Genomic DNA, 26,138 nt, shown 5'->3' with positions numbered 1-26,138 from the left:
CTCGATCGCACGGCCGTTCTCTAATCTACAAGTATCTAATAACAGGAATATATATGCAGCAATAACAAGATTAAACTCTATTTATGAAACTGGCACTTGAGACGTTTTTTGTTTTTTTTCTTTTTTTTTTGTTGTAGCTTTTGTCATAACCGAAACGAGAAAACACTTGGAAATCACAGATACCCGATTTTGACGTGAGCTGCGCTCGTGAGAGACACGTGAACACTCGTACGTATTTATCACCACTATCTCTCTCTCTCTCTTCTTTCGTTTTTTTCCGCGTGATCCCTACGGATCTCGAAGATCCTCTCTAGGCTAACAGCAAGATGAAAAGAACGATCTCTGGAACACTGCACTTTTTTGTCGCGAGCACCCAAAACTCTCCTCTCCAAGGATTAAAAAAAAAAAAAACTTTCACTTTCATTCGCAGCTCAGATCGCGATCACAGATCGACATTCACGATTTACCCTTGCCAAGATTTCACTTGCGCGAGGCGGGGCTCTCGCCTCCTCGACTTCCTTACGATCGACGGAAATCCTCGCTTCGCGACGCGGGCAACGCGGAAAGATCGTTTCGTTTTTTTTTTGTTTTTCAAACGCGGTCGAAACCTCGGCGAATCAACCGACGATTTTAATGCGGATGACGACACGTGCCTTTGCTCGCGACGGAGACACGTACGGTGGTTTCGAGCACACAAAGAGAAGACAGAGAGTTACGGGGTTAGGCACTATTTTGACTATCGACTAGGAACCATGATCGTCATGATTATCATCGTCACTGCATCCAACACGCTTGACAGTGGTAGTCGCGGGCGCGCGAACCTCATCGTATTTCTTGTCGGCTTCTTCGGCGAGGAACCTGGCCTCCTTCAGCTGATTCTCGAGGGCGTCCATGCGCTCTTCGTCCGCCAAGCTGCGATTCTCGAGAATCTTGCGGGCGCTTTAAGGTGGACACATGTCGAACGAAAGAGTTTACCGTTAAAAAAATTGATTACACAAACGGATTAAGTTAAGAGATAGGTTTCCGACGATCGTCGAGAGGAACGCCTCTGCTCCGCTCCGCTCAGCTCAGCTCACAAGAATCAGCGTCTACCTGCGAAATTTACCTGGAAGATAAGGTCGGAGACGAACTATGCCGCCAACCCGGACCGATTCTCTCCGCGGGATTAATGATGTACCGAAGGTGAAAATCTGTTTCTTAGCCGACGTAGGCTAATTTCCTATTCCTTTCTTCCGTGAAAACGTTTCGATAAATAGTAGATAAATATTTTTTTTCCTTTCGAAATACAAATGTCATCACTTTGTCCTAAACGGATGTTAGTTCGTCTCCGACAAAGAGAAATAATGGGCCCTTCGGCCCTTATTTTTTTCGCTCTTTGTTCGCTGATGACCCACCTCCTCATATTTCTTATCCGCCTCTTCTGCGATCAGTTTAGCCTGTGCTAGCTGCTGCTCCAACAAGGATACTCGGTCATCCTCCATGTTAGTGCGGTTTTCGAGGGCCTTGCGTATCCTAATGATCGATCGATCGTCGATTTTTAGAAATAAGTTAATCGTCGTTGAAAGAACGATCATCGTTGAGCACGAAATAATTATTTCCATCGATTTTTTTTATTTTTCAAGAATGCAATAAAAACATAATGTAAAATATATAAAGGCGATACTTTTATTTTTTTCCAATACGAATTAATTTTATTGTGTTTGTATATTAATTTTTTCGGTTTATATAAAGATAATGCATTTCAATTTCTTCTTCGTCATGTAATTATGATACTCTGTCGCGAAATCAAGAAATTAGAGAAGTACGTGAGAAGGTATTATACATCGTAGCAAAACGTGCGGAGCATGAACACGTCATTCGTTATCAACGACGATAAGCAAGTCTAGTGTTATTTTAAGCATTTACGTACTACTGTAAAGAAATCATAATCGGCAATTAGACTATCAAAATTACGGATACTCTAAATGACCGTCCTTTATATTCAATATTTTATATGCATTCCATTGTAAAAAATCATCATCTGTCATAAAAAAATCAAATAGATCGAACTAAGAAAAATGCAGAGTTCCGAATTCTTTCAACGTCGTCGCAAATATAATTAGATGTTTAAAATTATTTTCAATTAAAGTAAAGAGAATCGGGATGCATTATGTACTAAAAAGTAAATCATTGTTGCGGATGCAATATGCAACCACAAAAAATAGGTTAGGATGTGGCATTCTAAACTCCGCAAGATTTAATTTCGAGTCTACTTGAAAGATATTGCCAAGTACAAAAGATAGAAAAATATTATGTGAATTATTCCTTTCTTCATATATATTATTCTTTTTTAATTCTGTAATAATTGACTAGAATCATTTACTTTGCAATGATTATACCTACTTGTTGGTAATAGCGAACGAAATTGGTATAATGATTACGTGACTTACTGAACTTATCATAATTGCACATGTGTAAGTGGAATATTAAAGAGCTGTTGCGTTCGGGTCTATATTTGGTAAGTCTACGCTATTAGTCATACAAAATTGCAATGCATTGCATTGCATATAATTAAGACACGTAAAAAGGTTTTCAAAGATATTTAGTGTCTTTTCTAAATCGATTCTTTCAATGTAAAGCAATACAAAGATAATGTAAAAATATAGAAAAAAAAGAGATTCTTTTAAAGACAAAGAAAAATATTAAAACTGTCATTCAAAATTATTATATGTAGCAATTCTCTCTGTATCACATCGTTATAAAATATACATGATGGACTTACGCAGAAGTGGTATAAATTACAAAAAGTAAATTTTGAAATATCTTTATATATTAAAACTGTTACAATTTTTTGACTTTTTATATCGAAAAAATGTCTGAAAAATCTTCATGTTTTATATACAGTAAGATGTAATACATTGCATAAGACAAAAGATATTTTAGATTTTAATTCTAAATAAAGCTAGATAAAATCGAAACAGTAAAAATTGATTTACACCACTTTTGCATTTCACTTGTAATTAATTCTTCGATAATTTAAAATTATAAGTGTACATAAAATAAGAATGATCAAGAGTAAAATAATTATAAATCTAATATTTTTTCGTAAATATATTCTATACCAATCATCCGTTATTCATCCATTCTCACTTGACAACAAAAATGTGAAAAATCTTGTCTATCTAATTGTGTAGTAATAGTTATGTCACTTTTGATCATTCTTAAAAAGACAAAAGAAAAAATACGTAACAATGAGCAGCTACTTTTTATGCCCATTATCATATAATCGTGTCAATTGTAAAATAGTCGTCAAAAAAATATATTTATATCTATCATGGTTTCTATTTTGATAACTGCTCATTGCGGGTAATATATAGAACGATCACTCGCATAAATAAAAGGATTCGCAGCAATTTTGTTGCGAATATGGTGGTGGATACTCACCGTTCGCTTTCATCGGCAGCTTGCGATGCCTCCGCCAATTTGGCAGTGGCAGTGGCAAGACGCTCCTCGGATCTCTCGAGGTCCTCCTCCAGCAGTTGAATACGACGATTCAAGGCGGCAACTTCAGACTCAGCCTGTAACATACAAGAAAGTCCAGGCCGGGTAAAATAAAAGCCAAACGATTTGCAATTATTTATCTTATAGAATACTAATAACGAATAACGTGGGATAATGGAGAAACACAACGCAAGATATACTCGCATTTTTATGCTTTACAAAAAAAAAGTAAAAACGAAAGATAATTTAATCTGAAAAGGGAAAAAATTCAAGTCTAAATAATTATGTATTAAAAAACTTATATAAAAAATTTTTTAAATAATAAAACTTAGATAATATACACACTATAATTATCAGCAAAATTCATGATATAAACGCTGTTATTTATATATTATAGTTACATCTGCGTTATTAAATAAATAATTTTTTATGGTACGTATGTGAAAATCACCGTAGCTTTGTCTGAAACTGAGATGGTTTAACGAAATTATGCGAAATAATATAAGATCCAACGGATGTAATTCGCTTGTATTGTCCGTGGCCTACTAGCACGACGTAAAGCGCATGTTGATACTGGATTAGGAACGATCTGAATCCAATTTAATGCAGTAACGTGCTGATCAGAGCTTGTCGCAACAAAGCACTCGGCTGGAGAGATCGTAAGGATCTTCGCGATCATCGAGGCGGTCTTGTGCGTTGAATTAAGAATTGAATTGAACGAATCATCATCGATTTCAACCAAACTTTTGACTCGTAAATACGCTACGTTGTGCTTCATCACTCATCGAATGGTAAAGATATGTCGGGGTATCGTCCGCGAGATAAACACTCCTTGATTTCAGATTAGCGATACGAACATAGATTGGTTTTCGATGCAATGATAAGGTTTGTAAAGCGTTACGAGAATATTTCAGCACTAATAAAAAAACTTTTTTCATAAAAATATATATTTTCTTAAAATGCAAATACTTTTGACGCAAATATTTATTCGGTTTAAGTACAAATATTTAAATTTATGTAAAATAGGCATTATCTTGAGTATATAATTTTATATTTTTACATTTTTTACACTTTATTAAAATTAATTCCTCATTTTTTATAATGAGAGATTAATTTTAGTCGCAATTATTTTCGAAAATGATAACTCGTAATTCCATTGGCGAAATTGTGCGAGGTTGAACAAAGCGTGTGATTTTTACGGATGTAAATTACTTAACGGTCGATTACACGTGTATCCGCGTACACAATTCGAGTCCCTTGTCCTCGTTAACTGCACCTGCTTACGATTGTGAGTCTAGTAAATGGCCCTAATTCATCCCGTACGCAGGGAACGTATCGTTTTACAACGTTGCTTTATTTGCGGTGCGTGAACTTGGTATTCATGGGTTTCGGCGCACCTACGTTGATTTTATGGGGGTGATGTCAGCGGAGACTGACAGCAAGGATTGCATAATCATCTAAACGTAACCGTGATGTTACAAATCGCGCTACCAGATTGTAATTGTTCCCTCGATTATCGTTCGTATTGTTAACCGTCATAATTATTTTTTTTTTCGTCAACCGTTTCTGTTAAAACAAAAAACGAGAATGTCTCGATTTCGTTATATTTAATATTTACGTCATCTCGACAGAATACGACGACCATTAACGAAAATGTAAAAAATGTAAAACACGTTCTAAAATGAGATGCAAATATATGTGCGGTACAAAATTTTCTTATGAAATTGCTTGGCGTTTTGGAATAATCGTTTCGCGAAAATCGTGTCACGTAACACAACACCAGTGCAAAACGTTTACATTCATTTCACAATTTCGATGGGATATTTTGCTTGCTACTGTCAAACTTCCGCAACAAATCAATGCGAGTTCAACGATTGCGAAACCAGAGACCGGCGCGGCGGCGGGGCGGTGCAGCGTGGCTCGCGTCGCGCCACGCTGTTCCACGCTCGATGGTGCGTGCACGCAACGTTACGCACGCTTTCGTATTACCTTACCGACGCGAGACGACGCGAACTTTGTATTCGGAGGAAATCGGCACGCCCACACGCACTTGTGCCGAGCGGACAGGTCGTGTCACACCGACGACATTCGCGTCAAGTGTGTTGGTAAGTGTGCCAAACTTCCGTTTTGTCCGACCCCATCTCGTAGCCATCACGATCCATTTAATTCGTTCTGTAGTCCGATCGACATCGAGCGCGATTATATAGGGAACGGTAATGATTTTAGCAAGCCGAGAGTACGTTTTCAGATTGGAGCTTACAGGCAATGATATTTAATCGTTACGAAAACGAAATGTTGAAAGGATATATGTCTATATATCTATGGAAATAAAGTTTGTTTTTGAGGAAATAATAAAACTGATTTGAAAAATAGGAGAGTCTGTGAAATATACATTGTCTTTGTGACAACTTTATTGGAATATGCAGATTAAGGTGGTACTTGTTTACATAGTAATTTTTTTTGAAATTTAAATAGACTCACCCCAGTTCTCTTCCATTGCACAAAGAGATGACTCGTTTAAAGTTTCAGATCGATGGAATAGTATTAACCCGTGGCCCGTCGAGTTCAAATTTGAAAAAAATTGGTTTTTTAAATTTTTTGGTTAATCAATCTTTAAAGATTTATATAACGATTATCAAAGTTGTTTAATGTAGAACCTGTTTATTTGTGTGTAAAATTTTTATTGATTTGAGATTTTATAATTACATATATAAATATAAATAAAATATCAAACTATAGACTATAAGTATGGTTTATTTAATATCTCTTGATCATGCTGGCAATATTTTTAAAAACAAGTAACAATTATTTTGAATTTTAAGCCCCATGGAGCATAGGTTAATCATTCACTAATTGATCCCAAATTTTACAAGGAATAGTTATTTACAAAAAAATAAATTGAGGGGTTCCTCCATAAAAATGTCAAGTTAGAAGATAACGCACTATACTAATATAGATACATTTACAATGTTGTGTATGTGAAAATCTTTTACTATTTATTTCCTCGAAGAATAATTTTATTTTTGAAAGTTGGGTTTTTTTTATTTTACCACACAAATAAGAATTCTAACATAAAAATTTAAGGAATATTCTGTGCACATGTAATCAAAATAAGTCTTTGAAAGAATCACAGCGTACGATATTATTTTCCGTTCACATACAATATCCGTGAAGTATGCAGGTCGCGATTGGCATTCATTTGTAAATAAATTCGTTCAAGGCGAAGAACGTCGAGAGGGAGACACATCGGCATTCTGTTATGTAAACTTCTCGGCAATAAAGACACGGTCACTCCGAAACCCCGAGATATCGCTTTTGCGTCCGATCGACCTGTCAATGCACGAGCGAATCAATAAGACTCGCCGTATCGCGTCCGCACATCCTCCCGTCTGAGCGACGATAAGCCCGTAATTGAATCAACTTGCGAAACGCAGAGTGCATCGCTCATTATCACATCACATGAGAGTCGAGGGGGAAGAAGGGAGGGGAAAAAAAACAGAGAAATCGTGGGGTGGCGCGGCAATGCACTTCGTTGCTCCGTGACAAAAGCGCATTAGTGCGACCTGACTGAGTCCGTCGCCGTTGGCCTTTAAAACGCATTGCGCGCACTATCGGGTGCGCGGCTCGGTCGCGGGCGCTCATTGAAATCCCGCGCGATGCATTTTTCGCCATTGCGCCGGAAAATGCAGCGTTACGTTACGTCACACCGAGCGCGGAAATGCAGTTCCCGCAGCTCGGAAATCTGATCGCGAATCACTTAGATTTGTCATGCCGCATGTATCGTTTCAACGCGCACGAAAAGAACGGTTTTGTTAAAATACCTAAAAATTTAGCTAAGTACAGACCTGAAAGTAATTTTGTTAGATCATAAAAATGATTATGTGAGACGCTTAAGTTGATTGATAGAAAGCTTCACAAAATTTTTTGCACCATTGCTCGTCACGTTTGAGCATCCTGCACAATTATTTCGACAGCCCGACAAAATTATTTCCAGATCTGTATCTAGATAAATTTTTAGAAACAACTAAATTGTTCTTTCCGTGTCTACGCAGCAAGATTTTTAAAATTTAATTATTTATCTAGTAAACTCAATAAATTTACATACTCGATACAAAGGTGAAAATACTCGATTGCACGACGTGAGCTAGGAAGACCATAAGACTGTTTCGCCGAAAGGCAAAATCGTTAACTTGCCGGCCGACGCGGCGTACAATGCAATAAAATGATATAATAACGAGTAATCTACAATCTTACGCAATTAATGATCCCGTAACGAACGATCACGTGCTCGAGTTTGTTTCGCGTTTCCAGTTAGGATACTGACGCCTGCCATTCTACACGGACAGGATATTGAAACGGTTGACAGGCTTCTTCGATACGGTCTGACGGCAGAACAAATGTATCTACATTCTACACGAGATTGAAACGATATATCCGGCATTCCATGCAAATATTTGCAATAGTTATTTTAACATTGCACGATCGGTACTTCCACCTAAAATAAATACTGATGGTGTGTAGTGGAGAAAGGATGTAACTGACAAGATGCTCAGTATCTTTGCTTTGAACTGGTATTACGTGATGACCGCGAGATATTTTACGTTGATATTTCGTGAAAAATCATACTCGCTCAAGCAGGACGTACAATATTACTGTTATAAGCAATCAGTAAATATTATAAAGCATAAAATATTTATTGAAGAGATTCTCCAACAAGATATCATCTTCCCTAAATTTAATTTAAAAACTATTTTAAGTAAGCTACACTGAACAAAGTTTGATAATGGCTACCAAACGTTGAGCGAAATGATGTCTATTGAATATTTGGTTAATATAACCAAACGTAATTTTAGTTTTTAAAATATTTAGTAAGTATAATCAAATTTACTAAATTTGATCATACTCATTAAATATTTAAAAAAATAAAATTATTTTTAGTTATATTAACTAAATATTTAATTGGGTACTATTTCACTTAATATTTGGTAGCTATTATAAAATTCTTTTTTTAGTGTATATATTGATTTAAACGAAAAACGGGATACGTCGATTTTAGAATTATGGATCACTTTATATTTTCATGACTCATTCCATTTTACGGAGAGCGCTGAATTTACATTTAACCGTGTGTCATTGTACCCGAACAATTGCACAACTTTGAGTTTTCGATCACTCGATTCGTTATAATTTCTAACAGCTACAACTAGCAACTGAAAAATCTCGGTATATTAAATAATTTTATTGTTATTAATAGTATTAATAAAATAATTAATACAATAATTTCTTTTTCTGTTTCTAATTCTAAAACAGTTCTTTAAATTTACAAATTAGATCAATTAAAAGTTACGATTTAAAATGCTCTTTGTCTCTAATATTTTTCAAGCGTTAAAAATCCGAAACAATCGTTAAAAGTCGAAAAATATCTTCGTACGCTTCCTGATTTCATTATTTCAATCGTGCGTATCCTAGTAATTTCGCAACTTCGCTTCCGGCATATCGCACTTGCTGTTAAGAGCAATTTTACGGATCGGCCGATCGTGACTTTGACACTTGACGACCGGTGTCCGTGCACCTCGGCGAGGCACGCGCGTTATATCGCCATTTGCGAGCGAAAAAGGAGCGAGAAACGGCCAAGATTGTGGTGTAAATCCGTTAAATCGAGGCTGATGAACGGCTCACCGGGAGGCACTCCGGCTCGCTTCGCTTGTGCACACTTGGCCACGTAGCTGTGTGCTTGCTTTACGTATGCTGGCGTGCCAGTAAATAGACAAAGTGACTTAATATGCTATAACTTTGAAGCCCTTCTCGTAATGACCTCATCACCTCGTAGCGAAAAATTCTTGATGTGCTGGTGACGATCATATTCGTGACATAACTGTACATTGCAAAACGCATCGTGGTTCAAATTTCAGTCAGAAACGTCGTCATGTATATTTGTACGGAATTGCTGGATGGTTGTAGATTCCACCGATTGTTAAGAATTTTTGAAAGCAATAATTCTTATCTATATTTTTTACAAAGTTAATAAATGTTCTCTCTAAAATCTTTGGAGTGGAATTCCACTCTTTTAGATGAAATTCCACTCCAAAAAATTTAGAGAGTTTATATTATATTAATTAAACAATTATTTCATAAAATAATTATGTTAATTAAGCATTTATGCAATATTATATTTATATTAATTAAACAATTAGACAATGGTTAAATTCAAAAATTTACAACCAATGCAAAACGCGGAAAACAGGCTCCAACTTAGACAATTTTACACAACATGCCAATTTTAAAATAGAATCACAGAGAGAGAGATGAGAGCAATAAAAATATTTTTTGATAATATTTCTCAATAATATTAAATTAATAATAAACTATTAGATTTCTGTAAAATAAAAGCGTTTCAATGAAAAGAGCTCTATGTATACGAGCTGAAGAATTTTTTATATTCGTACAAAAAGATGGCGTAAAAAATATGTATAAGGAGTGTCTTGGAGCGAACATAGACTGGTAATTGTCCGAATATGGTAGTCACACGGTAAGAAAAGCCTAACGGATAAGGCGTAACGAAGAATGTGGTCCGAGGAATCTTAAACCCAAGATTTAATGCACTTTCACACTGCATGCAGTCAGTTTTATGAGAGATAAACAGCGTATTTAATAATTTTATATGCCAATCGCAACAACCGCAACGGTTGCAAACTGCAAATCAACGACAGCTTCGGAAACAATCTTACAGAAAGGAAGACGTAACTTCTCTCGCGATTAATAATCAAGTTACGAAAAATTTGAAAAAAATTTTAATGAAAAAGACATGGTGCACGCATAATTTCGAGAGACTACGAATCGCATCGTTTTTTGCACGATTGTTTAAAACATCGAGCTAATAGAATTTGAAATTTGAAGAATAAAATATTATCAATTCGTAAAACAGTGAAAATGAATTGAAAACAATCGTAATTTCTTTTGAATCTCGCTATTTTGTGTACGAATTGTGCTTATCTGTTGTTACGTCATTTAGTACCAATTTATATAGCAACGTTATGTAGTAACGCTGCATATAAAAGTAAGACTTTTCAAAAGATATAACTATGCAAGATAACTTATATTATACATGTGTAATATTAAAAATAAAAGTATCCAATATTATATGTATTATAAAAATTTATCTATTAGATAGTACACACATAAAAAAATATCAATTCTATTGCTAAGAAAAGCGTCTACTTTTTTTTCTTGCAAGTAGTTATTTTTAAAAAGAATATTTTCTTGATAATTGTCTTAAAAAAGATACTCATCGTAAATGTAAAAAAAATGTATTATCATGTGTGCACTAAAAAAAAAAAAAATCATATTTTTTCGAAGATCATAAAATTGTATCGAAGGAACGTTAGAATAATAAGCAAATTAAATTTTTGTTTTAACTAAATATTCTTGGTTGAAGCGATAAATTACAAGGATTCAAGATATATTTTAAATAAATTTGATGCTTATGATGAACTGATGAAATATTTGAAATAAGTAATATTTACTTAATTCATAAATATATTTTTCTATGTGTACACAGAAGTTTAGTTTAAATAAATATTACTTGTTCCATAAGTAAATGATAAGTGTATTTTTAAAAAATACTCTTTGCAAAGATAATCGTTACTTAAAAAAAGAAAACTAAAAATTGTGTAATCGCTTTTCTTCGCAAAAGAACGACTTTTTTTTGTGTGTAAATAGAAAATAATGGTACGATAATATATTACGTATATAATAGTACGAGTTATATATAGACAACGGATAATTAATATAGATATAAACAACTAATAATATTAGATAAATTCATGCATATATAATATTTATAATTAACTTTGTTTATGGATAATATTAGATAAATTATATGTATAATATTAGTTATTCGCATTTTGAATATAATATCGATTCGACAAAACACTTCGCGTTTTCGTTCACTATAACGTTCACTATAACGTGCTGATATCGATCTTCAGTTATTAATAATTAATCGAGCTAAATTAGATTGCCCTAGTCGTACGATTAATCCAATTGGACACGTACGATACTCCTAAAATTTTATCGAGTGAAAAGTTCGTAGAGAAAAAAATTCTTATGGTTGTTAACATCTCATTGTAAGGAACTTCCGGCGATCGAGCCTGTCGCATCGAAAGTTCGTTTCAATTCGAGTTTCATTCATACTCATTGTCAGTTAACGATAAAATCGCTCCACTTCGTCGACAGTGCGTGGACGCTCGTGAAAATCCGATCACCGTATCCGATTTTTCAATTCCATTCACCTCGGCCTCGATCGACCGAGGATCTCGGGGAGGATCGCGAGGGAATTTCGACACTCGGTGTTCCGGGCGAACGAACGGCACCCGAAAGATCGTTCGTTGGCACGGATATCCGGTTCGCTCGGTTAGGTCGACTGTGACGGAGAGAGAAAGAGAAAGAGAGAGAGAGAGAGCAGAACTCTCCCGACGGCGATCGATTCGGTCGGTCACGCCGCGGCAGATCGGGTTCCGCGTTAACGTCAAATATTTTGACTTGCACACGGATAGGACGGTGGCTCCGCGACGAGCCGGTCCTCGCCGGTGTGTATGAAGAATGTCCCGAGAGTCGGCGTGAGTTCTAGACCCTCCTGTCCGCTCCCTTTCCCCTTCTTTCCCCTCGACCGCCCGCACCCGTTCGTCGCAGCCTTACGACGGCGACGGCGGTGGCGGCGGCGGCGGCGGCGGAGGCGGCGACGACGATGACGACGACGTGTCTGACACTCGCGATCGATCCTACAACCGCCGCCGGTTCCGGCGTTTTGCACCTCGCTCGCATCGCTCGCCGCGAGGAGATTCAACGGGAACGATTCCTTCTCTCGGAGTCGCGCCGTCCGGAGTTCGCATCCGGATCGGAAATGGAACAGTTTCCGCTTGGAAACCTGTTCGCGAGGAATTCTGCTTCGAAGAATTATCGTTCTCGGTCGTCTCATACCCGCTATCGTCGGCGGCCGATCAGCGCAACGAGGCCAATGGTGGCTGGTTGGCTCTCGTGTACCGCCGGCTTCGTGTCGATTGTTGCCGAAATTGATATCTCGCGAAGTCACGATATCATCGCGGGACCCCGCGACGAGGAGCAAGGAAGGGAGAGAGAAGGTGAAAGAGAGAAAAAGAGAACGCGAACGAGAGCGAGCGAGCGAAAAAGAAAGAGAGAGACATAGAGAGAGAGAGAGAGAGAGAGAGAGAGAGAGAGAGAGATCGCGGGCGAGGGAGAGCGCTCGTTGGAAACTTTCCGAGGGTCGGTATGCCTCGTCGGCGACAGGAAGAAGACACTGAAAGGAGCATTGACGAACTCTCGGTTCACTCACTTCCTCGCGGCGCATCACTTCCACCTGCAGCCGCCTCTGGTACTCCTCGCACTCGTCCTTGTACTTCTCCATCTCCTCCTTCGTCTGCCGCATCTTCTTCTTGAGCACGTCGAGGAGGGTGCCCTGCACTTGCGCCGACATGGTGGCCAGTATAGGACCCCGCGATGTAACGTGTCACGTTAAGACGCCGCGAAGGTCGGTAGGGCACTACGCGAGAGAGAGGAGAGAGAGAGAGAGGAGGAAGAGGAGAAGGAACACACTCGGACGATCACAACGACGATGACGCGAGCCGGTCCGTCGAGTTCCCACGCGGATTCGGCCGACGACGGGAGAGCAGAGCGATGCACAGCGCGACGCGAGGATGACGATGATGTGTGCGTGCGCGAGGATGACCGGTGTGCGCGCGTGCGGGACAGAGAGGAAGAGTGGGTTTCGTAGGGGCAACCGGAGCTCTGTCGTGCACTGACGACCACTGGCTGCTCTGTTGCTGCTTGCGGCCGCCGCTGTTGACTGGAGCGCAACAAGATGGCCGCCACCGGTCGTGGTGCGCGTGCGCGCCGCGTCCTTCCGCGCGTCAAGTAGTCCCTCCGGCGGCCCTGCGCCCCGCGTCGAGGGCCACCGCGTGCCGGTCCAACTCTTTCCCGACGATCCCACGCGGACGCCGTCGGCCGAGCGAAGGCGATAACGCGAGATCGAGCGGCGATGAGCGTCAGCGGTCACCCTGGACCACGCCTGTACGCGTTGCGCTGCGCGGCGCTGCGCGGTGCGGCGCGGCGCGCCGGTGCCCCCATGGCTCGACGACCGCGGCACAAATCGCGAGGCACGCGCGTGTGCGCCCGAGTATCGCTACGCCGATCGACGTGTCGCCGCGCGCAAAGCCCCGGAAATACCGCGCCCGTTGCGAGCGCGCTCAACCGTTCGAATCGCCGAACCTGACAATTCGTACGTTGTTTCGTATCGTTCTGCCTGTCCTCTCGCTCTCGCACTTTTTCTCGTTATTTTTTTCTTTTCTTATTTCACAGTGACGATTGCCAGGTCCGATGTGTCGATCGTTCGCAATCACTGTGGAATGTTGTCTTGTGAAGCGTAGCTTTCATTTAGATTTATATGTGTGTAATAATGAAGTTCTCTGTTGTGCGTGTGCTTTTAGTGCTTCATCTCATTGTATCCATTAAGATGTATGAACTATTCGAATGAGAATCGATTCGATTCGATTCGATTCAGATTTGAATCTCTATTCAAACTATTGAAAAATCTAAGAGTTTTGAATATGAATAGTCATGTGTATTGATAATTTTATAAAATCATTTTTAAAATGTCGTTATATAATCAACATTTTTCTTACATAAAAATCTTTTTTTTTATTATCTAACGAGAAAAAAGTTATTAGCTTGACTAAATTTTTCAACTGGATTAAATTTTTTTCAGTTCAAATATTTATGTATTTGACTTAAACACATAAAATATTTCAGTTTAAGCATTTGTAGATTTAACTTAACTATATATACAATTAATTTAAATATATAAATATTTGAACTAAAAAAATTCAAGTTGAAAAATTTAGATAACTTTTTTTCTCAGTATATATTAAAGTTTAACGTAGCAATAATTATGTTATTAATTATATAAAAGTTACATTTCAATGATTCAATTCGGATAAAATTTTGATTTGGTTCGAATTCGAGCAAAGAAATGAAATTCCATGTCAAGAAAACCTTGGATTCGTATATCTCTATAAAATAACATCTCTGTTCACAAAATTATTATATTCATTATTTCATGATGAAATTTCGAATGCGAAAAAAGTTTCAAAAATTTAGAAAAAAAATGAAATACATTGACTTTTATCAAATTTCATCAAATAATTTACACGAATGTGTTTTAGAATTTGCGCTTAGTGATCTGATCTCACTGCCTCTTCCGGCCAGTCCGAGAACCGCTTGAATCGCTTCGTCCTTGAAGCGGGAATTTCAAATGTTCACTCTCCGCGATATGCTCGAGCGTTTCGCGCTGTAAAAGCGCAATCTAATGAGACCACGTGATCCAATATGCCATATGTCACATACTGACACGTGTGGCGTCTTGTGTGCTGAATGCCTTTTATAAAACGGCTCTCTCCCGCGAAACTATTCACGAGCCTTTAGAAATTGTACCGCGATAAAGCTGTCCCTCTGTGTAACGCAATTCTGGTTTATAGGTTGCACGGTGACCTCGCGGCAGATGCGTTTGATATATATATATATTCAGCACGTGGTAGCGCTCGGATGATGACGTCTAAATCTAAATTATATGCGCTTCTCCGCCCGAGAGCAACGCACACTGCCATTACTCAATGTTATAGATATAAATGTTATAGATATAATCTAATGCACTTTTATTCGTATATCGGATGTCTCATACAGCCTACCGTACTCGTTTTTTTTCTCATTCTTTAACAAGATAACGAAAACGGAAATGATAACTGGAAGGAATGCAATATCGCAGACAGATAATTTCCAAGGTTAATTTCGTACGCTGCGAAATCACGTTTAACTTGCGTGTGTTGAGATACAGAATACAATTGAATGATAATCATGCAGTTACTTGACCTTCTAAAGAAGGATGAAACTTTCACACGCGCGTTTGCATCTTCAATTAAAATTGCTCTTTGAATTTTTATCGAAAAATATATTTCAATCAGTTGTTATTTCCAAATCAATTGGAATAAAAGTACAATTATTAATGCAAAAAGTTTATAATAACTAATATTCTTTTGTACTAATAATTAACAATTGAACTTTTATTCTTATTCATTTGATAATAATAATTGATTCAAATACATTCTTCGATAAAAATTCAAAGTTAATCGCTGCGCGTTAATTTTCAAAGATGATCAAAGTATAAATGTATGAATCAGCGAAACTAAATTAATACGTAATCAACTTCAAATGAGTTGCAAAGCATATCGCGAAAATTTATCTTGCACCTCAAGAAGCCGCTCTACTGGCTAAGAACACATTCGCTCGATATACATATATATACATCGATTCTAATTAATACGTGCACTCGGCACCACAGATTACAATACCCCTCACGTTTCAGTTAGAGTGAACATGACGCAAATCTTTCGTCATTGCAGCAGAAACATGCTAAACGCGTGATAAGTATGGCTTTGATGTCCATATGTATAACATTGAATATATATACCTAGATATATGCTATACTGAAACGAAACACAGAAACCTGAACATGTTAATAAGCTCGAATTAATATTTTCCCGCTGCATTCGTTGCACTCGCATATTTCCACGGCACATCAGCGTATGTTGAAACCTTACTGTACCGTTCTGTTTCCACGTAATTCGCTTTGTATACCTAGTTCGTAGCTCACGTATGTACCGTTAGTATTTAATTAAAGATGCATGCGATCACAAATGAATCTCCCTTATCGCGATTTATACTTCTGATAAAGTGAGCCTCACCTATATTCTGCGCAATTCGAATTCAATCCCGATTTAAATTTCATGTATTATAATTTCTATTAAAAAAAGAAAATCTTCATTATTAGAACTATAGATTTTTTTTAGTTATAACATATACTAGAAAGATAATTAATAGTTAATTAATTTCACGTTTGAATAATTCAAACGTTGGCGTGATTTTAATTTCCTAATGCTTCACACAATTTCATATACAGAGAAAACGATTTCTTTGGACTTGATAAATTTTACTGTAACCGTTCCAAACAAATTTATTTGGAACGATTTAAACGAATCAATATTTGAATCAATAAATAACACTGTTCTTTTCGTTAACTAATAGGATGTTATTTGAATAAAACAACATTTTTATTCAAATAAATAACGTTCTGTATGAACGTATGTCGTTTCAATAAAACAACTTTCAATCAAATAAATAGAAATACTAATTCCAATAAAATCTTTTTCTCTGCGTAGATTTTAATATTTGCATAACGCGCGCGTCTCTTTGCGAAATCAAAATACATATCCGCAAAGCCGAATAAAGATGATTCTAATTTATCTTTATTAAACGGAACAGTCCTTTCGCGACGTGTGCTGATTCCGCTGTACTAATTCCAATTATAAATTTTATCAATCCAAAATTCCAACGGAAGATGTTTACACCTGTTCCTCAAATCTGGCACTCAATCTGGCATTGTTCCAGTCCTGTTGAGAAAGCTGCTTCAGCTGCGCTTTCCCAGCAGATTTCCTGCTCCTATCGTGCAATGTAAAAGGCATATGTATAGTCAAGTGTTCCATTTGACACATTAGCATCCCAATATCAGCTCAATATCACAAACTCCGTTAATTCAGAGTGAACAAAGGAATTCAATTAGAAGAGAGTTAAAAGTACATAAAGAAAATAATCATATTATCATACGTATCACGCGATTTAATCTCGTATTGTCATCGATCTGGCTTTTTTAAATAGCTCGTTGATTCAAAATTTCAATGAGAAATGTTAGTATCTGTTTCCCAAATCATACATTCGACCTGGCATTGTTTCAATCCCGTTGAGAAATCGCAAGAGCTGTTCTTTCCCTCGCGATTTCTTCTTCCTTAATCTCGCAAAGTAAAAGGTATTCGTAGCTGAAAAGAATAGGCCCGCGCTACTCGTAAAACACTCGATGACTGCAAACGTCATCTTGGCTTTCACCTAGCAAAGAAAGAAACGTTCGTTCGTCGAACATCGTGGATAGTAGCACGTCAGAACAGAAATCGCGGAATGTGGCGTGCAAATATCGGCCCCGATAAGAGGAAGAGGACAGCCACGAGGAGGAGCTTCAAAGGTCGTCGCGCGACAAAGAGTCATCGAAGGCGAACGAAATTAGCGTGCGTTCCAAATCCCCACATCGTGCGTGGGCGGTTTCGCAACGGTGCTTCGAGGAGATAAGGATACAAATGGATTTTCAATTTATGCCATGCGTCGATGCGTACTTGATAACCGATACTTTCCTGTCGTTTAAGTCGAGTCTTTAAACCATGGTTCTCGAAGCATGGTTTCTCGAATTACGAGTTATGAAGTTCTGAACAAGAAATAAAAGTATAATCACTCTGAGAGAAAAAATCAGTAACGTATAATCTCGTGCATATCTGGCAATTTTGATTAATGTAAAAAAGGGGAAGCGGCAAATGCATTAATAGATAATTTTTTAATAAAATTTTCCGAATTATTTTTCGAATCTCTTTAAAATAACACATCTCTTTAAGGATATGTCGGACATAAAATCCCTGCAAAATAAATAAAATTTGGAAATAATAGTTACATAAAGTATTGAAATTAACACTTAAAATAAAATATGTATATATAAAAGTTGCGTAAGTAAAATTACATTTTTATTTAATAACATTTTTATAGTTTATTTACTCTATTTCTTATAAAAAATTAAGTTACATTTTACATCATTAAGAAAAATCTCAATTTTTTTAAGTATTTAAAGTACTTAAACAAAAAAAATCAGATTTTTTTTATTATTCCTTATTTCATTATTAATTATATTTTCGTTAGAGCACAGGTCTACTTCTTATCGAAATAGACATGTGCTTTAATAAAAATATAATTCTTATTGAAATGATTTTTTATCTAGATAGAAAATTACCAAATTTTTTTCTACTACTTTCAAATACAATATAAAACAGACTTTAATTTTTTTATAATTTCCTAATGGTTTGAGAAATATCCCACACATCCTTACGGTGATATATAAGCATTTTACATACGCATTTTGCGATGCGTTTTCTAAATGCGCACATCGGATTTATTCGTGCAGAGGCTCCGGGAGCAGGAGCTTACGCAATCTGGTCCCGCACTCCCGAATAAAAGTCGCGCTGGATCACGGCCGTCACGTATTTTTAGAATGTTGACGAGTCGAATCGTGGGGTGTAAGCTCGCGCAGACTTGCCAGACGCGTACGCAAAAGGGCGGGGCCCCGAAAAAAGGAATGACGGAAGCATCGTCGAGAGGAGCGTCATCCCGCAGATTAAGGGGTTTTCATTGTCCGATGACAACGGGCAAAGCAGCGTCGATCATTGTCGAGAGAGAAAGAGATTCAATTGGCCGTTACCGGCGAGGATAAAGGCGACACAGACAAATTCAATTCTCGCGATGAAGAAGAAGAAAGTTCGCCAATGAAACTCGAGTGTACTGAACACTATAGCGCAAGATTTTCAAATTCAAAGGCTGGATATGAATAAATAATTATGCAAATATTGCGCGATGTAAATAAAGATGGCGTTTTATCTCGCCTTTACGATAATCTTATTCTTAAAACTGGTTTTCGTGCATTACAAATGGGAAAAGTGTCCCGATCCCGGATGTCATCGAAGCATCATATAATATACTTCAATACCTTATGATTCGATGTACCGTAATGCGGTACAGACCATTATATGCCGTTGGCATGCTCCGATGTAATGCGGAGGCTGACGCAAGCGAGAAAGAAACTTTTTTTCTGCTCCGGTTTATTTTCAATTTTAGTTATTATTAAATTAACTAAAGGTTATTCTTGTATTATTTCTCTACAATCAAGGGTAAATGATCCGTTCATTTTTAAAGCTTCTATAATTAGACAGCGATTAATAAAACCTGACGGATCTTGGCACAAATCGCAATGACATGAAACACAATTTGGAAAATGTATTTTCAAAAGTAGGCACAATGTGAATTCTCGCGATTAATTATTTATATACGCGATATATTCATTTAATTGTAAATTCTCGTAAATGACATTTGATGAAGTATAGATCGTAGAATAATATAACTCACTTCAAAAACAGAATCATTAAAAAAACTGTCATTGAACTGGATTGACACCTTGAATTAAAGTTCATAACGCGTGATAAAGGAATTAAATAAAGCATTTATAATCGCACGACAAACTACAGAGCTCATTGCGGTATAAATGTTCCAGTTTCTATTTCAAAGCGTAATCCGGAGAAATCGGGCTAATATTCGTGAATCGAAATACAAAATATGTGATGCATTATTTAGCAAAAAGCAAATCAAATTGGACAATATAATTATTGATAAAATATATGCTTTAACTCGGAATCAGTGAAATTTTACTGATTTCAATTCTATAACTATATCAATCAGTGACATATGCAGTGTCTTTCAAGATACACTAATTCCGATCAATGAGAGTATCTCTCTCTTAATCGAAATCATTGAAAAACAGTGAATAATCACTGATGATCACAGTTACAAGAGTAGTATTCACAAAGAAATTCAGAAAAATATTGCAATACGAACAATTTGATGTCATGGAAATAGATTAAATAACGACGTGATGTACCATTTAGTGAGCAACGACTTTCTATCGGTGTATTGGGCAAGAGAATCGTGCGCGCGTAACCTATTGTCCTCGTTCAGTAACCCTGATAATAAATGCCATTTGTCGCCAAGAGGATCTCGCGCTAACGCGTCGGCAACTTTCTCGGCTGTCGTTCCAGGGGCGTTGCTTGCACACCATGAGGTTTCTTTTTATTATGATACCAAAAATTCATATATTATTTGATATTCTCTGGTTATCCAAAATAAACCTGATACAACTGATTTAATGCAATAAACAACCGTAATCTATAATAGAATCGGAAATCGGAATTTCTCAGTAAATTTCGATAAATATTTGATGACGATTATCGAGGAAATTTTTATCAGATGTCGAAACGATTCATGCTCGCGTACACGCCGAGGAAAAAAGATTGTTAACTTGACTAAATTTTTCAAATTGATTAAATTTTTTCGGTTTAAACATTAATGTATTTAAATTTAAATTTGAAGTTTAAGCATTTGATGTATAACATATAAATAGTTGAACTGAAAAAATTTAATCGAGTTGAAAAATTTAATCAACTTAATAACTTTTTCTCAGCGTATCAAAAATAAATTTAAAAGTATATGAAAAATAGATAATTTGCGAATAATTATATAGAAGATAAAGACCGGAATTGTTTATTATATTTTGACAAATTTAGCTTATTATATTCTCAATAAAACATTTAATTCAATTTACTTATATCGCTTTGACACCTGATTCTGTGATTATTATTCGATCGTTGGATGCAGATAAAATGGCAATTTGATGATTTCAGATCGTTGATCGCGATAATTAGTGTTTGCATTTATTAGTAGTCGACAAAATATATAGTGTCTTAAAACTTTTTAATTTTATTCGTTGCAAACTTGCGCGAGTTTGAAACGGTTCTGGTTGTTAGAACCGCGAAAGAAAACAGTTATGTGAAAATAATGACGGATACTTGTACAAACATATAGATATCAGTTTTACGTGGTGTACTCTTTTGAAAATCTACGTTAAGTAGTTTCATAATTATTCGGAACGTATTTATGTAAATCTTTTCTCGGTAATCTCTCGAAAATCGACTCGAATTCATATCTTCGCGGGTGGAAAAGACCGCGACAATTCTCGCGTGATCATAATTGCAAATAAAACGCCTACTACGCTCAATAACGCGACGAGTGTCAAGTCCATTAGCTTTTCTTACTTCTATTTAACGAGCATGACATCAATTGATCACTCGAAAAAAAAAAGTGATATTGATTGCCATTGGAAGCTATTTTTTGTCAACACGAAATTCGAGGTATCATCCAATCGCACGTATCTTTCGCGAATCTTCGGGGTCGCGTGCGATTGCAATGCTGCCGCTTACATAATTCATGTTGCATGCAGTTTTTACTATGCAACGAGAAATGTGCATGCGTCGCAGATAAGAAAGGCTGAACTAAAAGCAGTTTTATATCTTTTTTTTTTAATTCAACCGATCAATTTCAGGATCAAACTTGAAATAATTTCGAATAACGAAATCGTATTACATGCTTATATCAATACGCGGTTAAAATAATTAATATTTCTGATTTCTCACTGCATCATGAGGGTCATTAATTTTACGCGGCAACGCGTTAGTAATATCTCGGCGTTATCGCTAGAAATGGATGGCTTGATAACGTCAAGTTACATTGCCACGTGCCTCGATTTTACTCTACGAAGGCAATGATCTTAAAATATTACGAGCGTTATTGCCTTCGTTCGCGCTTCATTAGCTTCGTCGATCTCGTTGATCGATTGGCGAAGTAATTTTATGAGAAATACCATGAGAACCGTTTTTCCAAATAAAAAGATGTAGAGGCAAAGAATTTTCAAAGAGTTTCGAGAGCTCGTAATACATCCGTCGCGTCCGACGAACGAAATATAGCCAGCCAGCTGACCCCGAGGACCTCTTGACCGCGGTGCGGCGCGTTATCAAGGTTCCGACGACCTTGAAAGTCACGCGAGAGTCGCGTTTACTTATAGCGCGGCCGCGATGTTTCGGCGATGCGCGATACTAACCCTCTTCAGCTGATTGCCCATGATATTCTGGAGTTCGTTCTTTATCAGACTGAACTTCATCATCGTGTCGCTGGAGAATATGGAACAGCCGAAAGCAAGGCCAGGATAGTCGGCGCATCTCTTCCGCCTGCGGGCCTCCCTTTCGGCCTGGACCTCCGTGCGTTCGCTGGGACAGCGTAGCTTGGCGAGCTCCGCCAGCTCCGGGTCCTCCTCGACGTTGGCGGACTCGTCGTCGGAGTTACCGTCGCCGCGTGCCCTCGCGACCGCGTGCTCGGGCTCGGGCGAGTTGCTCTTGCTCCGCGGATCGTTCGCGTGGTTGCCGCGATCGTCGGGAGAGCTCTTCCCACGTGGACTGGATCGGGGGGATCTCCTCCTCTTGCCGCGCAAGAGCCGATCCTGCGTCTCGCCGCGCTCGGCATCCTTATTCTCGCCGAGCGCGGGAACGTCCGGGCTACACTGCGCGAGCCTCTGTCGGACGTCGTTCCCGTCCTCTTTCTCCTCCTCCTCCTCCTTCTTCTCCTGGAGGTGGACCTGGGTGATGCTCGAGTCTTTCGTCTCGAGACCCTCGTCAACGATCATCGGGGTCCTCGTGGGCCATCTCGTGCCGCCGAGTGTCACGTGCGACGGCACGGACGGATCCGTCGTCGCGCCGCCAAGTAATCGGTCGTCGACGGTCGTTGTCACGCTGACAGGTGATGACGTCTCGTCGCCGGTGAACGTGCCGCTGTTCCTGACAGCGGGATCAGCAGGGCCACACTGCGCGGGTCCTCTGCTGGAGGCGTCGAGACGTCGTCGCGTGGTGTGCCGCGGATGATGCTGGTGACCGCGGCGTCTCGTGGTCGTTGCCGAGTGCGCCCGCTCCATGTCGCGTCCAGCTGTTGTCAATCGCTCGCGAGCCAACAACCGCGATGCGTGCCCGCCACCCCCCGCCGCGGTGTTGTCCTGCACACGTTGACGCGGCCCGTGCGGCCGATATGCACCGCTCTACTACCACTGCACCACCAGGCGCTCCTCCGCCATCTTGTGTCTGTCACTGATCGCGACGACGCACGTTTCTCCCCCGCGCCAGCGTCGTCACTGTCCACCGGCTGTGCTGCACCGTCGTCGTCGTCGTCGTCGTCGTCGTCGTCGTGGTCGTGGTCGTCACGCACACGCCGCATATACGCGATACGCCGCGGCGGGCGAGTACACACAAAGAACGGAATCGCGCCGTTCTGCGCCGTGCACCGGGCGCACTGTGTCTGTCTCGCTCGCGCGCACAGCGAACGAGGCGACGTCCCCCCTCCAAAGCTGCACGCGGTCGGTCCAGCGCCACGCGCGCGAGTGGGGAGAGAGAGCCGAAGCCGAAGGTGCCCGAACGGACAACGCGGAAGCTACGCGGATCGCGGACGGACTGTTCGCAGGGGAGGACGAGCGGACGAGCGAGCGCGCCGTTCGGCGAACGCGGGTTGCGCGATGCGCGTTGCGCTTGCGCGACTACCGGTGGCGCCATCTGTCGGCCCGCGCTTGCGTCGCGCGCCGCCGATAACTTTTAATTGCTTTCGCGGGTTTCGATCGAGAGGTCCGCGGTTTTGAGTTTTGTTAACGTTCGAAGCTGGATTTATTTTATACAAACGAGATTCTTTATGTTCTAATGCGTTTCAACGCAATGTATTGTCTCACACGAGTAGAATTTGTTCGTTATTAAAAATTTCAAGATTTTTTTCTTTCTGTCTTGATAATAACATAAATTATGTTACATTTCTTATTTTCTCCTTACGCAAATAAGTATAAAATGCGAAAATCAAATATAGTTTTCGCAATTTTATTTTGAAGCTCTTTGAATTCTTTGAAACTCTTTACCTTTTGTTTCTAAATTCCGTTGATTAAACAGTCTGTTGGGGGCAACTGAATCCATACAGCACATAGAAGACGTATTGCAAAATATTGCTGCAATATTTCAGCAACATTGCAGCAAGGGTAAAATGTCCGCTTCAGCAATATTGATACGTTATGTTGCTGTAACATTACGTATCAATATTTCTGAAACGGACATTTTATCGTTGTTGCAATATTGCTGAAACATTGTAGCAATATTTTGCAATGTTTTTGCTAGTCTGTATTGTATGGAAAGTTTCTACATGTGAAAAGTTTTTTGATACTTATAAAGTAAGAGACATATAGGAGCTCAAGCAGAGCAACAAGTCGCAATAACGTTCAAATGATATTAAAGTAAACCGTGATTGATCAAAAAGTGACTTTTAATTGTTTGTATTTATTTAGATGTTGTGATGACTTTTATTCGTTCTACTTGGGCGGACTAATATCCACAATGCAAAATGCACGAATGATCGATCATGATCAATTAACAGATAAAAATAGTTGCTAAATAAAATTTATTTCTCGCTTGATCATGCTGCTTCATTTGTCAAATAATAAAAATGTTCGACTTACATTTTGCAGAGCCTTGTCTTTCTCCTCCAATTTTGCGTTGACCTGCATAAGAGCTTCCTGAGTTTGGTCAAGCTCATTCTCGATGGTCTGGATTTTCTTTTGCAGGGCACGAGCTTCTTCCTCAGCCTGTGTAAATCAAAATATCTCATTATTTTCTCTATCATTTTAGAAACGCATTATTTAATTTAAAATATATTTTTTTATTTTCATTTTATAAGTATAAATAAATTGTCATATCATTTCAGTCAATTTTGTTCAATACATTTTAAATTAATCGCGTTTGTAAAGTTCTGACGTATGTATTTTTATATGCGTACAAACGATTGCAATTAATTTCCAAATTATTCGCGGTGAATAATTGTTTTCGTATACCTTTTCGGCTCGTGCATTCGCATCACGAGCTTGCTGTTCGCAGAGCAACGCGCGATCCATCGCGTTGTCCTTCTCCAGCTTCATTCCCTGCATCTTCTTCTTGATCGCGTCCATGGTGGTGTTTGTCTCTCCTCACTCGTCCAATAGAAGAAAATCTGCGGCAACCAACAGGAATGCGATTACCGGCAATGTTATAAATTCTGGACAGGAAAAGGTACGCTTTAACCTTTTCTTTTATAAAACAAAATAATAAAATTTTCCGATTTTAAATAAAGCAGGTCTCAATGAGAGTATTGATATATATTTCTCGTCCGTTAAGCCTAATTAAACTATGAGTCGTATGTAAAAACGGTAAAACTAAAGCATCAATGTAACTGCGATACACTGACTCGAGAAATACGCTGACAAGAATTATCATAATTATGCAGCTGATAAAAAAAAGATAATATATTAATTTGCTAATTTTATTCTTACTTTCGTGACATCGATTGTCACGAAAGATTGTCGCTAATTAATTTATCGTGGCGCAAAGCTTTCTAATTAGCATCAAGATGTTTTGCTCTTTTCGCTTCTTTTTTTGTGCCATCCCAAACCGCTCCGATGGACAATTAATTGTGCTTCGTTTTTTATTCCTCGCGTGCAGCAATGTACGTTCTTTGTTCGACGAGGAATGCGGCCTGTGCAGCCTCCTCGCAACAATATAGGGTGGAATAGCGCACGCCACGATCGTTCGTGCGATCGTCCGTGGTCCGTTATCCTTCCGCAGCAACTTACGACGGCATTTCAAGGATAAAGGGAGAAGGAAACCCGTCGCGGCGCGGAAATGAGATTCTCTCGATGGCTCGGTGGCGCTCTCGAAAAGCGAGAAAATTCCGACGGGCTTCGCTTTCGCGCGGATTCGCCGTTCGGCGAATGGGCGTGCATAGGTGTATAATTAGCACGCGCGACCGGATATCCTATTTATAGAGCCGGTTTCTCGCTGAGGAGGGCCCGGGCCGCGGAAGAAGGCGATATCAAACGCGCTCCGCCCTGCCTCTTTTCGTCCAGTGACGTCATGCCGCTCAGGTATGCGATTCCTGTGCACACGCACACGAGGAGAGAGATCCGTCGCGATTGCACCCGCGATCGTTTATACGAATCATTCTCTGAACGACGA

The 26,138-nt window shown here is 38.9% G+C and overlaps 1 protein-coding gene across 27 annotated transcripts in view; it reads right to left on the bottom strand.

Moving 5' to 3' along the window:
- The window catches only part of LOC105199895 (tropomyosin Per a 7.0102), a 43,406-nt gene that overhangs the window by 13,147 nt on the left and 4,121 nt on the right, over nucleotides 1-26,138 (bottom strand). For 6 of the 27 annotated variants that reach the window (XM_026130402.2, XM_026130403.2, XM_011167196.3 and 3 more), the window contains exons 2-5: nucleotides 24,983-25,137; nucleotides 24,611-24,736; nucleotides 3,424-3,557; nucleotides 1,395-1,512 (exon numbers count right to left, since the gene is read on the bottom strand). In XM_026130402.2, coding sequence (XP_025986187.1) covers nucleotides 1,395-1,512; nucleotides 3,424-3,557; nucleotides 24,611-24,736; nucleotides 24,983-25,096 — 492 coding nt within the window. In that variant the 5' untranslated portion in view covers nucleotides 25,097-25,137. The other 21 variants (XM_026130401.2, XM_011167198.2, XM_011167195.3 and 18 more) reach the window with 17 other exon arrangements.

This window comes from Solenopsis invicta, chromosome 7, assembly GCF_016802725.1.
Source record: "Solenopsis invicta isolate M01_SB chromosome 7, UNIL_Sinv_3.0, whole genome shotgun sequence".
NCBI classification, from domain to species: Eukaryota; Metazoa; Arthropoda; class Insecta; order Hymenoptera; family Formicidae; genus Solenopsis; species Solenopsis invicta.
Note: the sequence above shows the minus strand (reverse complement) of the source record. Positions and strands in the feature narration are given on the sequence as shown.